A 19,686-nucleotide genomic window follows, 5' to 3' on the forward strand; every position below is an offset into this window, starting at 1 on the left:
CCTTCGCGGGGCAGGCCGGTCTGGAAATGTTGGGCAAAATTAGAGTATACCCACTTCTCCAGGCACATCTACATAGCTGTTCTTCACGCTGAGTCAATACATGTTAGAATAATCTTTGGCAGCAATTACAGCTGTGAGTCTTTCTGCGTAAGTCTCTAAGAGCTTTCCACACCTGGATTGTACAACATTTGTCCATCATTATTTTCGAAATTCTTCAAGCTGTCAAATCGGTTGTTGATCATTGTTAGACAACCATTTTCAGGTCTTGCCAAATATTTTCAAGCAGATTTAAGTCAAAATTGTAACTCGTCCACTCAGGAACATTCACTGTCTTCTTGGTAAACAACTCCAGTGTAGCTTTGGCCTGGTGTTTTAGGTTATTGTCCTGCTGAAAGGTGAATTCATCTCCCAGTGTCTGGTGGAAAGCAGACTGAACCAGGTTTTCCTCTAGGATTTTGCCTGTGCTTAGCTCCATTCAGTAAAAAAAAAATATCCTGAAAAGCTCTCCGGTCCTAAACCATTACAAGCGTACCCATAACATGATGCAGCCACCACTATACTCTAAAATATGGAGAGTGGTACTCAGTAATGTGTTGTGTTGGATTTGCCCCAAACATAACACTTTGTATTCAGAACAAAAAGTGAATTGCTTTGCCACATTTTTTCCAGTATTACTTTAGTGCCTTGTCGCAAACAGGATGCATATTTTGGAATATTTGTATTCTGTACAAGCTTTCTTTCTTTTCACTCTGTCAATTAGGTTAGTATTGTGGAGTAACTACAGTGTTGTTGATCCATCCTAAGTTTTCTCCTAACACAGCCATTCAACTCTGTAACTGTTTTAAAGTCTCCATTGGCTAATGGGGAAATCCCAGAGCCGTTTCCTTCGTCTCCAGCAACTGAGTTAGGAAGGACACCTGTATATTTGTAGTGACGCTGTATTGATACACCATCCAAAGTGTAATTAATAACTTCACCATGCTCAAAGGGATATTCAATGTCTGCTTTATAATTGTTTTACCCATCTACCAATAGGTGCCTTTCTTTGCGAGGCATTGGAAAACCTCACTGGTCTTTGTGGTTGAATCTGTTTGAAATTCACTGCTCAACTGAAGAACCTTACATATAATTGTATGTGTGAGGTACAGGGATGACGTAGTCATAAAAAAAATCACGTTAAACACTATTATTGCACACTGAGTCCATACAGCTTATTTTGTGACTTGTTAAGCACATTTTACTCCTGAACTTATTTAGGCTTGCCATAACTAAGGGGCTGAATACTTATTGACTCTAGACAGTTCAGCTTTTCATTTTTAATTAATTTGAGGAGAAAAAAATGTAAAACATAATTCCACTGACATTATGGGGTATTGTGTGTAGGCCAGTGACAACAAATGTAATTCTAAAAAACATCCCATTTAAATTCAAGCTGTAACACAACAAAATTGGTCCTTCAGCTTGTCGAACATTTGAGACAAAATACCCAAAGGAAACTATTACTTAAACTACATTTTAGAGCGCTGGCACTGGAGGTGAAATTTTGATCACCTGGCACCTGGCACATGCGCAAAACCATGTAAACACCTGCAAGACTTCGGTGCATGTACTTGCGTCTTCTGCACGAGCCATAGGGCATGCGCAAACACTTATTGATTGCAACACAGAGATACCTACGTTTTGAAGTCAGTTTAATAATACTTATGTTTCAAATTTTGACCAGCTGAAGGACCAACCCCATGGAAAATTGGCAGAGTAAGTTCAAAGATAGAAAAACACTTAAGCATAGCCACGCACATTTAGATGGAAAAACACTTAAACGTCCCTTGTCTATCACAAATGTTCCCAACCTTTTTGAGTTACTGTACCACCAACTGAATTTTGCTCTGCCTGGAGTACCCCTGAAGTACCCCCTCATGTGCATTTTACCAGTAGGCTTATGGTTTCATGAGTCTTCTAAAGTACCCCCTGTGGATAGGCCAAGTACCCCTTGTTGGGAACTACTGCAGTACACAATGGAAAGCATCACCACATTTGGGACTACTTGACAGTAGACTACCTTTTCAAACAAACTTTGATTTTGGCGTGTAACATCCCTTTAAACCTCTTCCCCCGATTGCTTCCATGTGTTTTGTTTGTACTATTCTCCACAGCTGGTCCAAGGAGCAGAAAGCAGGGCGCAACCCCGGAAAAATGTGGCCTAGTTCTTATTGCCGTGACTATCTGAAACAGACATATGTAGCATAGCATATACAGTGTCTTTGGAAAGTATTCAGACCCCTTGACTTTTTCTACATTTTGTGACGTTACAGCCTTATTCTAAAATTGATTAAATCGTTTTTTCCCTTCATCAATCTATATTCAATACCCCATAATGACAAAGCAAAAACAGGTTTTAGAAATGTTTGCTAATTTATAATAATAAAATAAAATAAATGAAATATTACATTTACATAAGTATTCAGACCCTTTACTCAGTACTTTGTTGAATAACTTTTGGCAGTGATTACAGCCTCGAGACTTCTTGGGTATGACGCTACATGCTTGGCACACCTGTATTTGGGGATTTTCTCCCATTCTTCGCTGCAGATCCTCTCAAGCTCTGTCAGGTTGGATGGGGAGCGTTGCTGCACAGCTATTTTCAGGTCTCTCCAGAGATGTTCGGGCTCTGGCTGGGCCACTCAAGGACATTCAGAGACTTATCCCGAAGCCACTCCTGCCTTGTCTTGGCTATGTGCTTAGGGTCTTTGTCCTGTTGGAAAGTGAACTTTGCCCCAGTCTGAGGACCTGAGAGCTCTGGAGCAGGTTTTCATCTAGGATCTCTCTGTACTTTGCTCCATTCATCTTTGCCTCGATCCTGACTAGTCTCCCAGTCCCTGCCGCTGAAAACCATCCCCACAGCATGATTCTGCCACCACCATGCTTCACCATAGGGATGGTGCCAGGTTTCCTCCAGATGTGACGCTTGGCATTCAGGGCAAAGAGTTCAATCTTGGCTTCCGTCTAGCCACTGTGCCATAAAGGCCTGATTAGTGGAGTGCTGCAGAGATGGTTGTCCTTCTGGAAGGTTTTCCCTTCTCCACAGAGGAACTGTAAAGCTCTGTCAGAGTGACCATCGGGTTCTTAGTCACCTCCCTGACCAAGGCCCTTCTCCCCCGATTGCTCAGTTTGGCCGGGTGGCCAGCTCTAGGAAGAGTTTTGGTGGTTCCAACCTTCTTCCATTTAAGAATGATGGAGGCCACTGTGTTCTTGGGACCTTCAATGCTGCAGACATTTTTTGGTACCCTTCCCCAGATCTGTGCCTCGACACAATCCTGTCTCGGCGCTCTATTGACAATTCCTTCGACCTCATGGCTTGGTTTTTGCTCTGACATGCACTGTCAACTCTGGGACCTTATATAGACAGTTGTGTGCCTTTCCAAATCATGTCCAACCAAATTAAATTTCCCACAGGTGGACTCCAATCACGTTGTAGAAACATCTCAAGGATGATCAATGTAAACAGGATGCACCTGAGCTCAATTTCGAGTCTCATAGCAAAGGATCTGAATACTTATGTAAATAAGGTATTTCTGTTTTGTTATTTTATAAATGTGCAAATTCTAAAAACCTGTTTTCGCTTTGTTATTATGGGGTAGTTTGAGTAGATTGCTGAGGATATATAAATAAAAAAAATCCATTTTAGAATAAGGTTGTAGGCTGGCTTGAGCAAAGTCAAGGGGTCTGAATACTTTCCGAAGGCACTGTATGTAGTAAACACTACCATCATGCATGACTTTAGTGCACAACAGTGTCATTTTACACAGCTTCTTCTCTATTAGGACCTGTGATGTGATGGAGACCATACATTTCTTTGTTCTCTCACTCATAGTCTGATCAGACGCTGACCCTTCCCCTGCTTGAAGAGTACCAACTTAAATTAGGTGCATTTTGGAAGGACATGAAACACTCACAGAGGACAGAGCTAAGTATATCCAGAGAGGCTTTCTGATTAGTTAAATTCCACACTCAAACAAAAACCTTAATCTTCCAAACCATCCGTTTTTAATTTCCCTCGAACTAAAAATGAAGTCAGAGAGTGAAATGATTACATTTTATAGGAATGTTTTGGTTTTGGGGCATTGTTCCTTCTTTGCAGCGTTCCAATCATGTTTTGATGATGTTGATGATTATGCTGAATATGAAGACACAACTAGAGGCTACATTGCCCCTAAAATTATATCCATACAGTTAACTCTACAGTACTTCAAAGTTCAACATTTTTGGGGGGATTTGGGATTTGCACTCTGGCAAACATACCTGCAATGCATTTCAATTGCTGCAATGAATTACAATTACATTATCATTCACTCTTTGGTCATGCACTCCTATCTTGTATAAAAGTGAAATTAAACTAAAATATTCCTCTTTCGCTCTCGCTCGCTCCCTCTCTCTTTCTCTCCTCACTAGAATCCAGAATCCCTGGACTCGTCCATTCAGAGTGCCCTGTCTGCCCTGTTCCCGCCCTTCGAGGCCACAGCGCCCACCGTCCTTAGTCAGCTGTTCAGGACCATCGAGGAGCGCTACCACGGTGATGCACTGCACTGCCTGCTGGACTTCCTCATCCCGTCCAAACGCCTCCTGGAGATCGTGCAGCAGGCGGCGTGTGTGAGTACACCCACACACACACACGTACATAGATGCCCATACAAACAAATGCATATATACACACTCACTCACTTTCACTCACTCACTAACTCACTCACACACTCACACACACACACGTACACACACACACATACGTGCATAGATGCCCATACAAAACAAATGCATATATACACACTCACTCACTCACTCACTCACTCACTCACTCACTCACTCACTCACTCTCTCACACACACACACACACACACACACACACCACACCCCACACCCCATACACACACCTCTCTATCTCTCTCAGACAGATAGACACTCACACACACACACACACACAGAGAGAGAGAATAGATGAGGCAACTTGACATCAGTAACAGTAAAACCGCAGAGGTTCACAGCTGAGGTTCTAACTGCATTACAAAAAAAGAGATCAACAAAAGGTTTACTTGTCCATCAGGGGATAAATCCAAGCTGTTGTTTATGCTTCATTAATTCTGAAATCTATTATTTTCTGTGGATGCTAGCCAGACACGCAACTGAGTTGACATCGCTCAGCAAAGGATCATATTTTATTGTTTCTCCTCAAAGAGTGTACAAAAGAAAACAGTGTAGAATCCCAGGCATTTGTCTTTATTGGAAGCTCAAGAACAGTCGGGTTTAGGCCAGAATCAGTTTTCCATAACCACAGCTCAGTAGTATACACACATAAAGCTGAATTTGAGGTGAAATGAATGGTGAATCTATCCTTCCCTCATTGCATTCCAGTCTGTCAAATGCAATTTAAAGTAGACATAACCCTGATTTGTTTGGGATTCTAGTCTACTCACATGGCACATGTTACATAGCTTAAGTGCACCCCTAGTGGGCACCCAAGATTTTAAATGGTGGATCATTTAGTATTTTTTCTTCTAGTCCAGCATTAACACACCTGATTAAACTAATCAAGGGTGTTGATAATTGGTTGAGATCAGTTGCGCTGGTGCTGGGCTTGAACAAAAAAGTGCAGTCCTACCGCAGGACTGATGATGAAAAAACACTGACCTAAGAGATCGTAAATCCATGCAACTTACCCCCCTCTCCAACCTCTCCCTCCCTCTCCCCAGGCTGCGTACTCGGATGTGCTTTTCCGTTGTGAGGGCTGGCCCCTGTGCCTCCGCAACAGAACCGTGATCCAGCTGGCCCCGCTCAACCCTCTTCTGCTCCGCCCCGGAGACTTTTACCTGCAGGTGGAGCCCTTTGGAGAACAGGCAGCCCGCATCGTCCTCAAAAGTCTCCTGGAGGAGGGCTGCCGTGAGGTGGAGGAGACCCCCATCCCCGAGACCTCTTACCCCTGCATCTTCACCCTTGACTGGCTGAGGGAGGTGAACGATGGCCGCCATGGCACCCCACTGTCCCGCTGCATGCTTTCCACCGACCAGGGAGTGATGAAGGTGCCCTGGGTACAAGTGGCTATTCCAGAGTTTCTGGACAAGCCCAAGACCATGACTACACCTAGTGTTATCCGTGACGTTCCGTTTGAGCCGACACCTTTGCAGATTCCCTCCTCTTCCGACTCTACCTCTTCCGCCCTTTCCCTGGAGACCATGATCCTTCCTGCCAGGGACGGGATCTCTGTGTCCTTGCGACTCATGGATGGTACCTCGAAACTAATCAAGGGGGACCACGAAAAACCCATTCCCAAAACGCGTGCCAAACCACTAGTCAAGCCTGTGGGCTGGGTGTCGCCCAACACCTGGGACACCAGCCGGAACTACCGCGAGATCGAAGGTGACTACGTGGATTTAGTGGAGTTCGCCAAGGAGAAAGAGTCCATTGCGGGACGCAGTAAGACTCCCAACTCTTCTAATCCCCCTTTGTTCAAACCAGTCAGGCCCCCTCCACCTGTACCGCTCGGGAACAGCACCCCCTGTGGGCGCACCCTCAGGTTTTCAGAGGAGCCTTGCAAGCCGTGCAGCCAGAGGAGGCTAGGGCAGGAGCCTAGTGGGCAGGAACTAAAATGCAGGTACAGAGACTCATACCTAGCAGCACTGCGCAACCCAGTTCCCTTTGAAAGGGGGAGCGTAGGCCTGCTAGCTGCTCTGGATGAGTCCGGCCCCTGTGAAGTGGAGGAGATGGGCTTCAGGCGTCACGCCAGAGGTCCAGGTCAGGACACTGGGGAGTGCTGTAACCACTATAAGGAGCCTATTGTAGGTCACGAGCCACACCAACATGGACACTTCGGTAAGGAACCCCCATTGGTCCTAAATCACATACCACACACATCCATCGAACCTGCTATAACTCACAAACCAGGAAAACATACTAAAGAACCTCAAATCATTCATAAACTGTGCCAAGTGGCACCCCATCTTCAGACAAACCACATAGCCCATCAAACGGGACCTGACTCAAAGGTAGCGTTACCTCCGGCAATCTCTCACCCGGTCGTGGTTGATGCCTGCGAGTGTGACTACACCTCCAAGCCAATTTGGAACCCGGAGGCGGTGAAAACCATTGGTAAACACAAAGCCAAACCCAGGTCACTCTCCACTGTGTCTGAGAAGGCCAGAGGAAGTCCTCTGGTCCATAAACTGAACAACAGGAGCCACAGTGACATCTGCCCAGAGATGATTCCCCCCAGTGCCCAGGTGGTGCAGTGTGAGAAAGGCACGGCCTTCGGCCCGATGTCCCCCAAGCTGGACAGACGGCAGTCTGCCAAGAAAGGTAATAGTGACTATCTACATACCATATTAGAACGTCTCTCATTTGTCAGACGACATTTCTTCAGTTATCCGTTTTCAGACGAAACAACTGGCAGTTTCGTCTGACAGATGAGTGACTTCCTTATGTGAATGCCGTATCTGTGACCACTGTGATTCCTCTTCCTCCTCCCCTGCTCTCTGGTCTGTTCTCCCAGGCAGAATGGCTGCAATCACGTCATTCCAAATACCAAGTGAGAAGGACAGAAATAGCTCTTATAAGGCTGTACTCTGAGAAGGGGCCATTAGGCCAGTGTCCATTGGCTATGGTAGTAAACATGACATTCCTTTAATGGAGAGAAACAGTTCCTGTTCCCTAAGCCTTCACAAGGGCCCTAACAAGCGCACTCTTTTGGACTGCCAGGAGCTAGGGAGGAAGTAGAGTGCACTGTCCCCATTTCCTATTACTCCCTCCCTACACCCTCACAAGGGCACTCAGAGGTCTGGAGACATGCTTGTCAGAGACTATTGGACTGGTGAGGGAGAGGGAGCACAGACAAGCCTTTATTGGCTCTGGAAGAAGTTAGGGTGCTAGAAATCAAAGCCAGGCTTAACAGCCTCAAAGTGTTTGGCTACAGGGAGAGAGCATGTCCAATGCAAGGCTGTGCATTGCGTAGCTGTGGCGCGTAAGGATAAGATTTGCATGAAAGACAGCCATTGAGATTTATATCCGAAAAAATAAATGCTCCCAGTGCTAAAAGGCCAAAGGTCACTGAACAGGATATACAGTGACTACAATAAAGAATAGTGTCAGAATTGCTTTGAAAATGCCGATCTATTGCATGTCTGATCTTTTTTGATTTTGAAACAATTGGACCAGAAATACTTTTTAGTAGAGCATTGTTCTTCAATCCTGGACATTGAGAAATCTGTGTGTGCAGGCTTTTGTTTTAGCCCAGCACTCACATACAGTATGTGATGATTAGTTTTAGTTGGATGAGATGTGTTGGTTCTGGACGAAAACAGAGGTCTGCACAAAGTCTTGAACCACACTGATTTAGTTGATTAAAATGATGAAGACATAAATCAGAGACGCATAATAGAGAAGATGCAATGCATGAACGCAAACATTGTCTGTCTTCCTGGTTAAATTGACATTCATTTGATCTGTCATTTATTTTCATCACAAGATCCCCAGCCTGGCAAAGTTGAAATGCGGACTATTGCACCCCTCAACGGACCTGACACCAAACCCCAGATCCCAATGTCGAAGCCCTCAGCGCCCCCCATCCAACCCCCCTCCCCCGTATCCAGATCTCCTCCATCTCCCCCCACCCAAGACTCCATCTTCAGAAGGATCAGCTGCCTGCTTCAGCTGGACATCGTTAGCCTACCAGGTACAGTGTTTGTTCTGCATTGCGTCCAGTGTTACCCAGTGTTGTCCAATAACAAACACTCGTTTGTTATTGGTGTAGATAGTAAGTATAGACCGGAAGTAGAGGCCTGGGCATTGTTGTTCACTAATTTACTCCAAGTAGGGAAAGGATGGTGGGGTTGAAAAGTAATAAAGGGGAATATATATATAAAAAATAAAAAAAAACATGGGGGATTGGAAGTGATGCAGACAATTACATTGATAGAAGATACAATCTATCTGCAATATTAAGCTGATCCATCCCCCCGAAAAAATAAATAAATAAATAAAATAATTTTTTTTTTTAATTTAAAAAAAAAAAAACACTCGTTTTCAGTTGCAAAGCATGTTGCTACGGTCTGCCCTTAAGAATACTACCCTGGTCCACACTTTTCTTCATCTAACCTCTCCATGACACCCGCTCTTGTCTCCTCCACCCCCAGGGAGCAGAGACAGAGTTGGCAGGGCCGTGCTGGAGGTCCATGGGGACAGGCAGGGCTGGACGTCTCCTCTGCTGTCCGCCCATGAGGTGTGCAAAGTGCTGCTCTACCTCCACTCCATCCCCAGGTAATACCAATCAATCCCTAATCATCTTCGGTGATAGTTCAATGGAGTTTACTGTATTTGATTTTGTATAGGGTGTAGGTGATCAACTAGTCTGGTCTGCCCACCCTTACCTTACTATAATATCCAGTCATGCATGTTTTGTGTCCATTTACTACACATTGAAAACACATTGTGTGAGATGACCTACAAAATTAATGACATGGCAGTGAGTATTTTACATTGTTTGGAAATCATTTAAGTTACCCTTTCAGCATTTTCTAATGCAAGTTGTCAAACATTCCAGCCATGGATTTTTGTTTATATTTTTTCACCACAGGGGGGCAGTAGAACATTACTGTACATGTCTCATACACGCATTATTGAATATTCTAATAATGCATCCTATTTATATAATGAAGATGAATTCGGAGGACAGAAATTATTAAATATTAAAGCATTAGACCTATCACTAAAAGCTTCAGTCATACAAAAGGTATACTTAAATCCGAACTGGTTCTCTAGCAAATTAGTAAGATTGTCTCATCCAATGTTCAAGAATGGCCTTTTTCCCTTTATTCAGATTATAACCTCTCATTTTCAGTTTTTTAGAAAAGGAAATAATCTCCCAAATCTAACTATTTCTAAAACAAGCCATAGAAAGTTGGTTGCAATTTCATTTGAATCCTCCTTTTGTAAAACATCACAGTACAGTTGAAAAATATATGGCAAATAGAAATCCTATATGGATGGTGTTAACAGATAGATGGGTGGTGTTGAATGGAGTTGAAGGATGGGACTAATAACAACTAACAACAACTAATAACAAGTTAACTAATAATATAAGCATACTGTGTCCATAATAAGTATATAGGTTGTAGGTTGGGAGCTTTTGTGAAAGAACACGGTTAGAAAGATATGGCATATACAGTGGGGAGAACAAGTATTTGATACACTGCCGATTTTGCAGGTTTCCCTACTTACAAAGCATGTAGAGGTCTGTAATTTTTATCATAGGTACACTTCAACTGTGAGAGACGGAATCTAAAACAAAAATCTAGAAAATCACATTGTATGATTTTTAAGTAATTAATTTGCATTTTATTGCATGACATAAGTATTTGATACATCAGAAAAGCAGAACTTAATATTTGGTACAGAAACCTTTGTTTGCAATTACAGAGATCATGTTTCCTGTAGGTCTTGACCAGGTTTGCACACACTGCAGCAGGGATTTTGGACCACTCCTCCATACAGACCTTCTCCAGATCCTTCAGGTTTCAGGGCTGTCGCTGGGCAATACAGACTTTCAGCTCCCTCCAAATATTTTCTATTGGGTTCAGGTCTGGAGACTGGCTAGGCCACTCCAGGACCTTGAGATGCTTCTTACGGAGCCACTCCTTAGTTGGCCTGGCTGTGTGTTTCGGGTCGTTGTCATGCTGGAAGACCCAGCCACGACTCATCTTCAATGCTCTTACTGAGGGAAGGAGATTGTTGGCCAAGATCTCGCGATACATGGCCCCATCCATCCTCCCCTCAATACGGTGCAGTCGTCCTGTCCCTTTGCAGAAAAGCATCCCCAAAGAATGATGTTTCCACCTCCATGCTTCATGGTTGGGATGGTGTTCTTGGGGTTGTACTCATCCTTCTTCTTCCTCCAAACACGGCGAGTGGAGTTTAGACCAAAAAGCTCTATTTATGTCTCATCAGACCACAAGACCTTCTCCCATTCCTCCTCTGGATCATCCAGATGGTCATTGGCAAACTTCAGACGGGCCTGGACATGCGCTGGCTTGAGCAGGGGGACCTTGCGTGCGCTGCAGGATTTTAATCCATGACGGCATAGTGTGTTACTAATGGTTTTCTTTGAGACTGTGGTCCCAGCTCTCTTCAGGTCATTGACCAGGTCCTGCCGTGTAGTTCTGGGCTGATCCCTCACCTTCCTCATGCTCATTGATGCCCCACAAGGTGAGATCTTGCATGGAGCCCCAGACCGAGGGTGATTGACCGTCATCTTGAACTTCTTCCATTTTCTAATAATTGCGCCGTTGTTGCCTTCTCACCAAGCTACTTGCCTATTGTCCTGTAGCGCATTCCAGCCTTGTGCAGGTCTACAATTTTATCCCTGATGTCCTTACACAGCTCTCTGGTCTTGGCCATTGTGGAGAGGTTGGAGTCTGTTTGATTGAGTGTGTGGACATGTGTCTTTTATACAGGTAATGAGTTCAAACAGGTGCAGTTAATACAGGTAATGAGTGGAGAACAGGAGGGCTTCTTAAAGAAAAACTAACAGATCTGTGAGAGCCGGAATTCTTACTGGTTGGTAGGTGATCAAATACTTATGTCATGCAATAAAATGCAAATTAATTACTTAGAAATCATACAATGTGATTTTCTGGATTTTTGTTTTAGATTCTGTCTCTCACAGTTGAAGTGTACCTATGATAAAAAATTACAGACATCTACATGCATTGTAAGTAGAAAATCCTGCAAAATCGGCAGTATATCAAATACTTGTTCTCCCCACTGTAGAAGCAAACCGGATGGATATCATGAAAATGATCGGAGAGGTTGAGAGCAGAAGTAGTTCAGGAGAAAAAACAAACAAAATATAATTATTGTAAAATTGACTGTGTCCATAAAATGTATATAGTAAGTATAAGCTGGACGTAGAGGCCTAAGCATTGTTGTTCACTAGTTTACTCCAATTAGGGAAAGGGTGGTGGGGTTGAAAATAATAAAGGGGAATATATATATATATATATAAACATGGGGGATTGGAAGTGATGCAGACAATTACATTGATGGAAGTTACAATCTATCTGCAATATTAAGCTGATCTACCCCCCCCCCCCCAAAAAAAAATAACACAAAAAAATTAATATACAAAAATAATAATGCATCCTTCCTTCCTTCCTTCCTTCCTTCCTTCCTTCCTTCCTTCCTTCCTTGAAGGAATCACTGACCTGACATGGTTTGTGGACTCAGCATTTACGTTTTAGTAATTTAGCAGTAGCTCTTATCCAGAGAGACTTACAGTGCATTCATCTTAAGATAGCTAGGTGAGACAACCACATATCACAGTCGTAGCAAGTACATTTTTCCTCAATAAAGAAGCTATCAGCAAAGTCGGTGCTAGTAGTGCATGTATTTGTGTTAATTTTTTTAAGCTTTACCCCCAGCTGACATGGTCTTGCAGCCGGGACTGTTTAAAAGCCAAATGTCCTCATAGTACACATTTTACAGTCTAATCTGTTTACACAGCTTTAATAATGGACACACTTTGAAGTTGAAGGTGACGGCTGCCTGGTTAAAATAGATAGGCCCTTGAATGTTGTTGCCTTTATGTCCCTCATTTAACCCGTTATGATGCATCCCATCCTGACAAACCACAATGACAGCCTGTGTATGTGTGTGAGAGAGCCCCTTTGAATTGAATTGAGGGGTGGGGTGGAGGAGACATCGACACAGGCAGAGGGAGAGGAGAGGTGAAACCACTGAAATGATACCTCGATCAGGTAAAGTGAGAATGCCAAGATAGTTTGAACACCTTTTTAATCTGCCCCAACTCACTTCCCTGTATTTTCATAGGAAAGAGGTGCGGGACCTGGGAATGACAGTGGTGATCGACACCAGGAAGAAACCTCCTCCCTCCTTCTTCTACAAAGCCCTACTGATGGTTCAGGTTAGGAAAATAACAGTAATTCCTTCACATTAAGAGTCAACTGTCAAACTATAATCCATCTGCCGATCTAGATTCTGAGATAAAGAGTTGATAGTGGGGTGTCATACCATGAGGTATCTAGTTACTGGGTGTTAAAGGTCATGAAGAGTCATGTTTTTCATGAAATTGTATGATATATGAAAGAAACTAGATTCAAGTATGATGACCAAAGTATGAAAAATGACAGTTGTTTCTACATTGATAAAATTTGACCATAAGGTTACTGGTCCCCTACCCCAAAGACATGTATTCATTTTTAAGGGGACAAGGTGACATCACCTTAACTCTCATTTTAATACACCAATGGTAAATTGATATTATCTTACCTAATTGAAATAAGTACCGCCTTGTAACCAACATCAGAGAAGGAGTGGTTGCAGAGGGGCGTGGTTTATATAGCTAGATAGCTACTCTACTGGTCCCAAAATTTGACTGTAGGATGTAAGCAAACATAATTAAAAGGTTACCCTATTCATCTACGGCATCGATACTTATATGCAATGTTCCCTTTATTTATTTTTCGGCACAGAGCTAATTTCAGGTCTGCTGAGCACAAACTTGAACGTTGTGAAAATTCTGTGCAACTTCCAGCGCGCGTTTACTGTAAACACTGAGGCGGTAACCACTTTAAGTTACAGTTTTAACAGTGGCCAAGTAGGCTTTTGTAGCTATTTGATCATAATGTAGGCCTACTGTGACGAGTACTGAGTAGACGAAGAGGCAGGATGCAGACGCAGGTATTAACAAGGTAAAGGTTTACTTAACAATGAGAAAGAGAATAACAAAGAGCGAGTAAAGGACACAGCGCTAACAATTACACACAACAATGAACGAACAGTCCAGGGCTATATAGTGGTGGTGATAAGATGATGAGGTGCAAGTGCGCTGGAGGTGATTAGGGTGCGTTGGGTTTCCATTCCTGTGTTTGCCGAGGTGGTGCACTCAGACCGGTGACTCAGTAGACCGGCGAATCAGAGCGCTGGAGAGGAGCAACGTGAGGAAACGTGACCCCCCCCCCCCCCCCCCCTTCCTGGCCAGGAAGACGACCCCGAAGACGAGGAGCGGGCCAATGGTGGAAGTCCCGAATAAGGTTGAGGTCCAGAATGTCCACTGCCGGAACTCAGCTCCTCTCCTCAGGGCCAAACCCCTCCCAGTCCACCAGGTAACGGAGCCGTCCCCCATGGAACCTGGAGTCCAGCAGATCCCTCACAGCATACGCCAGACTCCCGTCAATGTCCAGGGTTGGAGGGGGCGTACCCCGGTGGACGGCATATGCCAGAGGACCACCGGCCTGAGGAGAGACACATGAAAAGTAGGTGAGACACCGTAGTGAGGGGGAAGGAGCAGCCAGTACGACACCACATTAATCCGTCAGAGAACCTTAAACGGCCCCACAAACCGGGGGCTCAGTTTCTTGCAGGGCAGGCGGAGAGGGAGGTTTCGAGTGGACAGCCAGACGCGATCACCAGACTGGAATACGGGAGCCTCCCTGCAGTGGCGGTCAGCTTGGTCCTTCCGTCGACGAATGGCCCTCTGGAGACAGACATGGGCGGCGTCCCAAACCTGTCCGGCCCTGCGGAACCACTCGTCGACAGCGGGCGCATTGGTCTGGCTGGGTGTCCAAGGGGCCAGGGCCGGCTGGTACCACAGGATGCATTGGAAGGGAGTGAGCCCCGTGGAGGAGTGAACGAGGGAGTTCTGGACATTTCTGCCCAGGGAAGAAACCTCGCCCACTCACCCTGCCAGTCCTGACAGTGGCAACGAAGAAACCTCCCCAGCTCCTGGTTCATGCGTTCCACCTGCCCATTCGACTGAGGCCTATACCCAGAAGTGAGGCTGGCCGTGTCCCCGATCTTCTCCAGGAAAGCTTTCCACACTCGGGAGGTGAATTGGGGGCCACGGTCCGGGACGATGTCCTCCGGAAGTCCATAGTGCCGGAAGACCTGTTGGAACAGGACCTCAGCAACCTGGAGAACAGAAGGAAGAGATCTACGACCACCATGACAGTGGTGAAGCCGTCAGAACGTGGGAGGTCGGTGACAAAGTCTATGGACAGGTGAGACCAAGGTCGATGAGCCACTGGTAGAGGAACTAGTTTGCCTGCCGGGGCGTTCCGAGGTGTCTTCGTTTGGGCACATACGGAACAGGAGTTGACATAGCAAGAGACATCAGAAGCCAAGATTGGCCACCAGTATTATTGTGCTAGAGAATGCAGGGTGCATGTAATACTGGAGTGCCCTGCCATAAGGGTGGTGTGCGCCCAGATCAGCAGGTGGTAACGGACACTGGTGGGAACGAACACGTGCCCCAGAGGTGCGTTGGCGGGTGCTGTGTCCTCCTGAGCCGCCAGGTGGATGTCTTCGTCCACATCCCAAACGACACGTGCAACGATGAGAGATGGGGGCAGGATAGGACCCCCCAGATCCTTCCTCTCTCCGGTATGTTGCATCCTGGAGTGTGCGTCGGCTTTCACATTCTGGATCCTGGCCTATAGGAAATAATGAATTGAAAGCGAGTAAGACATTGGAACCACCTGGCTTGACGAGAGTTCATGCGTTTCTCTGCCCATATGTGCTCCATATTCAGGTGGTCAGTATGAATCTGGAATGGATGGACTGCACCCTCCAACCATTGTCTCCATTCCTCCAAAGCGAGGATCACCGCCAACAGCTCCCTGTCTCCATCAACATAGTTCCTCTCTGCGGGGTTAAGCTTTTTAGAGAAAAAGGCATAGGGATACGTTTTATCTGGATTACCGTGCCGCTGGGAGAGGACCGCACCCACGCCTTCCTCTGATGCGTCCACCTCCAGGATGAAAGGACAAGATGGATCTGGGTGTTTTAGGATGGGCGCTGTGGTGAACCTCTCCTTCAGCCTCTTGAAGGCAGCGTCAGCCTCAGGGTTCCAGGCCAGCTTCTGAGGCCCACCCTTAAGGAGAGAGGTGAGTGGAGCCGCTATGGAGCTGAAGGACCTGATGAAACGCAGGTAGAAATTGGCGAAGCCCAGGAAGCTCTGTAGGCCCTTGATGGTGGTGGGGACTGGCCATGACCTGACGGTGTCCGTTTTCTCTCTTTCCATGAACACCCCCTGAGGACTGATCCTGTATCCCAGGAAGGAGATGGCCTGTTGGTGGAATTCGCATTTCTCCACCTTCACCAACAGGCTGTGTTCGCGGAGACGGAGTAGGACAGCTCGGATGTCCCTGACGTGCTCCTCGAACGTAGCCGAGTAGATCAGGATATCTCCGATGTACACCACCACCTGTTTACTCAGCATGTCTCGGAATACGTCATTGACGAAGGACTGGAACACAGAAGGTGCGTTGGCGAGGCTGTAGGGCATGACGCAGTATTCATAGTGGCCTGAGGTAGTGCTGAATGCCGTCTTCCACTCATTTCCTTTCTGGATTCGGATCAGGTTGTAGACACTTCTCAGGTCCAACTTGGTAAAGTACCGGGCCCCTTGTAGCTGCTCGACGGAACCAGCGGGAGGTGGTACCGGTACTTGTAGTCAATGCACGGCCTCAGTCCTCAGTCTTTTTTGGCAACGAAGAAGAAGCTGGCGGAGGCAGGAGAGGTAGAGCGTCTGATGAACCCCTGTTTCAGGGTCTCTGCCATATACTTCTCCATGGCCTCAGTCTCAGCCATGGAAAGGGAGTAAATGCGACTCTTCGGGGGGTGTTGTCCCTCCAGCAGGTCAATGGCGCAGTCCCAGGGCCTGTGACGAGGGAGCCACCTAGCCTTTGATGAAGAGAAGACATTGGAGAGATCTGCATACTCACGTGGAATGTTGGGCTGGAGGGCGGACTCCGGACTCTCCACTGACGTGGAACAACAAACCATTGGCAGGCAGGTCTTTCGACATGAGGTGGACCAGGCTGTGATCCTCTTGGTGATCCATTTGATGGTGGGGTTGTGTAGTCTGAGCCAGGGCAATCCCAAGACGATCCAGTGAAGGGGTGACGTGATGATGTGGAATGACAGCTCCTCGTGGTGGTCCGGTAGTGTGGGAATGGTGATGGGGAGAGTGACGTGCTTAATGGTGCTTGATCCCAGTGGTTTATTGTCCAGCAAGGTGACGTGTAGCGGAGAAGGCAGTGGCACGGTGGGCAACCCCCATTCAGAGACCAGTTCCCTATCTATAAGGTTCCCCACTGATCCGGAATCTATCATTGCAGTGGAAATGGAAGAGAAGGAATAACCAGTCACCGTTATGGGAACTAAAAACAATGTTTTTGTGACAGGAGATAACGTAACACTCACGGAGCGGCGACGGGAGTCATACCGCCTAGATTGGAAGCCGCCAGGAGATCTGTGGTCCGTGGTGGTGTAGGGGGTGCTGCCCACCTCCATGGGTGAGGACTCGGAGGCAGGGCGGCTTCCATAGCTCAGATGGGGTGAGCGTCGAGGCTCCAGGAGGTGTTGGGAACGCCGTCTGTCTCTCAACATGTCGTCAAGATGGATGAACGTGGCGATGAGGGTATCAAGGTCTATCTCATCGTAATGACATGCGAGTTCCGTCTTGGTGTCCTCCTGTAAGCCTCTCCTGAAGGCTGTGCGCAGAGTACGCTCATTCCACCCGGAAGACGCCGCCACTGTGCGACAGCTCAGAGCGTACTCGGACGCGGGCCCCTCTCCCTGTTGTAGCTGGAGGAGATGCTCACCCCCGTCCTTTCCCTCCGTGGGATGATCAAACACCGCCCTGAACCGAGCGAGGAAGGTGGAGTAGGGCCGTAGCCCAATCCAGCGCCTTTCTTTTAAGTAGCGAAATCACCAGCGCTAACCTGGCTTGGTCAGATGGATATGCCCCAGCATGACGCGCCAGATAAAGTGAAACCTGTAGCAGGAAGCCGCTACATTTAGTAGTTTTACCGTCATAGCGCTCCGGTAGGGCAAGGGTTCCCCCAGAAAAGGGTGATGGCATGGGAACAGGTGGATTGGGTGCACTCGCCGCTCCCTGAGGTGGAACCGGAACGCTGGGCAGATTATGCAGAGTTTGGAGCACTTCCTGCATGACGGTGTTCAACTGGGCAAGCTGCTGCTGTTGCTGGTCGATGCACTAGGAAAGTCCTGCTGCATCTATTTTTATGAGTGGTGTGTAATTCTGTGACGAGTACTGAGTAGACGAAGAGGCAGGACGCAGATGCAGGAATTAACAAGGTAAAGGTTTACTTAACAATGAGAAAGAGAATAACAAAGCGCGAGTAAATGACACGATGCAAACAATTACACACAATGAACGAACAGTCCAGGGCTATATAGTGGTGGTGATGAGATGATGAGGTGCAGGTGCGCTGGAGGTGATTAGGGTGCGTTGGGTTTCCATTCCTGTGTTTGCCGAGGTGGTGCGCCCCGCCTGGGGCTCAGTAGACCGGCGAATCAGAGCGCCGGAGGGGAGCAACAGGAGGAGACGTGACACCTACCAGAGTGGCCTACCATCAAAAACACAAAGAAAATGCATCCCATAACATTTTAACATGGAAATAGCTGTTCTAACATTCAGCCTATAGTATCAGCCAATGTTTGGTGTTCAATGTAGGTCTACATTCCATGAGACTTTTGAAAAAAACATGCAGGGTTTGACATTAACCTGTTTATTCACTTGTCCTTCAGACAAGGACGTGATTGAAAATGTTTTGATTTGTTTGATGCAAGAAACCACCACTTAACAAAATAAAATGCATTATTATTCCCATACCATTATTACAGAGAATCAGACAAATTATGCTAGACTCTGCCTATTGGCTACTTAGCTAATTCAAGCCTGTCTCAAGATACAACACTGCCCCTTTGAGACAAAAAAAAGCTCTTTACTTGAGTCGCTTTTCAAAGATGTCTAGAAATGTACACGTTTTGTGCTCTTGTAGGAAGCAATCACTCCCCTATTGCTGACTACAAATGATCTATAACTGGGCTAATAACTCACTAAATAGCAAAGGATATGAACAAAATGTGCACACGTGGCTACATGCAGCTCTCACTTTGCTCTCAAAACAAGCGTGTCTAATCATGACCGCTCATGCTGTAAATACAGTCCAGTTCAAATTGAATGGCACAGATCCATATATGGCAATGGTCTATTTGCATATAGGCCTACTGCAGCTCTGATTGGTTATGCCGCACCGGTCTGTGTAGAGTACGGGTGTGTGTCAATGCAATAGAATCCTACTCCGATGTGTTCTGCCTACCACAAAATCTCTTGCATAGTTAGTTTTGCATACTAAGTCTTGCATTGAAAGTGACTAATATTGCATTGATTCGATCACAATTGCCACAGTAAAGGGAAACGTTGGTAGTTTTAACTAACAGGGAAAACTCTAGAAAGTTGAGTGAAGTTCAATCTCGTGCTTCTCATGGAGGCTGATATTTCTTCTGCACGGCAGTCCCGGGGAGCTGCGTGGCAGTCCCGGAGCTACTGCACTCTCGCACCCAGCTTAGCGGGGAACATTGCTTATATGTTCATCTGTGTCTGGTTTTAGCTAGTTGCTAGTAGGTCTTCATTTGTGTCTGGTGTTAGCTAATTACTGGCTAGCTAGGTCATTAGCCAGCATGGAACAAAAGGGGGGGAAGGGTCGTTCAAAACTCTGATGCAGTTGTCAAGTCAACACATCCATCAGTGCTGCTGGGAACCGCATCACTAGAGACATGCCAAACGGGAGATGTATAAAATATATATATATAATTGACGCG

The 19,686-nt window shown here is 46.1% G+C and overlaps 1 protein-coding gene across 1 annotated transcript in view; it reads left to right on the forward strand.

Annotated features, from left to right (window-relative positions):
- The window catches only part of LOC311134082 (pleckstrin homology domain-containing family G member 4B-like), a gene marked incomplete at its 5' end in the record, with an annotated part of 124,408 nt that overhangs the window by 74,286 nt on the left and 30,436 nt on the right, over nucleotides 1-19,686 (forward strand). The window contains 6 exons of the mRNA XM_084167673.1: nucleotides 4,450-4,647; nucleotides 5,742-6,824; nucleotides 6,993-7,341; nucleotides 8,507-8,713; nucleotides 9,174-9,297; nucleotides 12,865-12,958. Of these exons, the coding sequence (XP_084023799.1) occupies nucleotides 4,450-4,647; nucleotides 5,742-6,824; nucleotides 6,993-7,341; nucleotides 8,507-8,713; nucleotides 9,174-9,297; nucleotides 12,865-12,958 (2,055 nt within the window). The remainder of the gene's footprint in view (nucleotides 1-4,449; nucleotides 4,648-5,741; nucleotides 6,825-6,992; nucleotides 7,342-8,506; nucleotides 8,714-9,173; nucleotides 9,298-12,864; nucleotides 12,959-19,686) is intronic.

Source organism: Coregonus lavaretus (assembly GCF_964263955.1).
Source record: "Coregonus lavaretus genome assembly, chromosome: 8".
NCBI classification, from domain to species: domain Eukaryota; kingdom Metazoa; phylum Chordata; class Actinopteri; order Salmoniformes; family Salmonidae; genus Coregonus; species Coregonus lavaretus.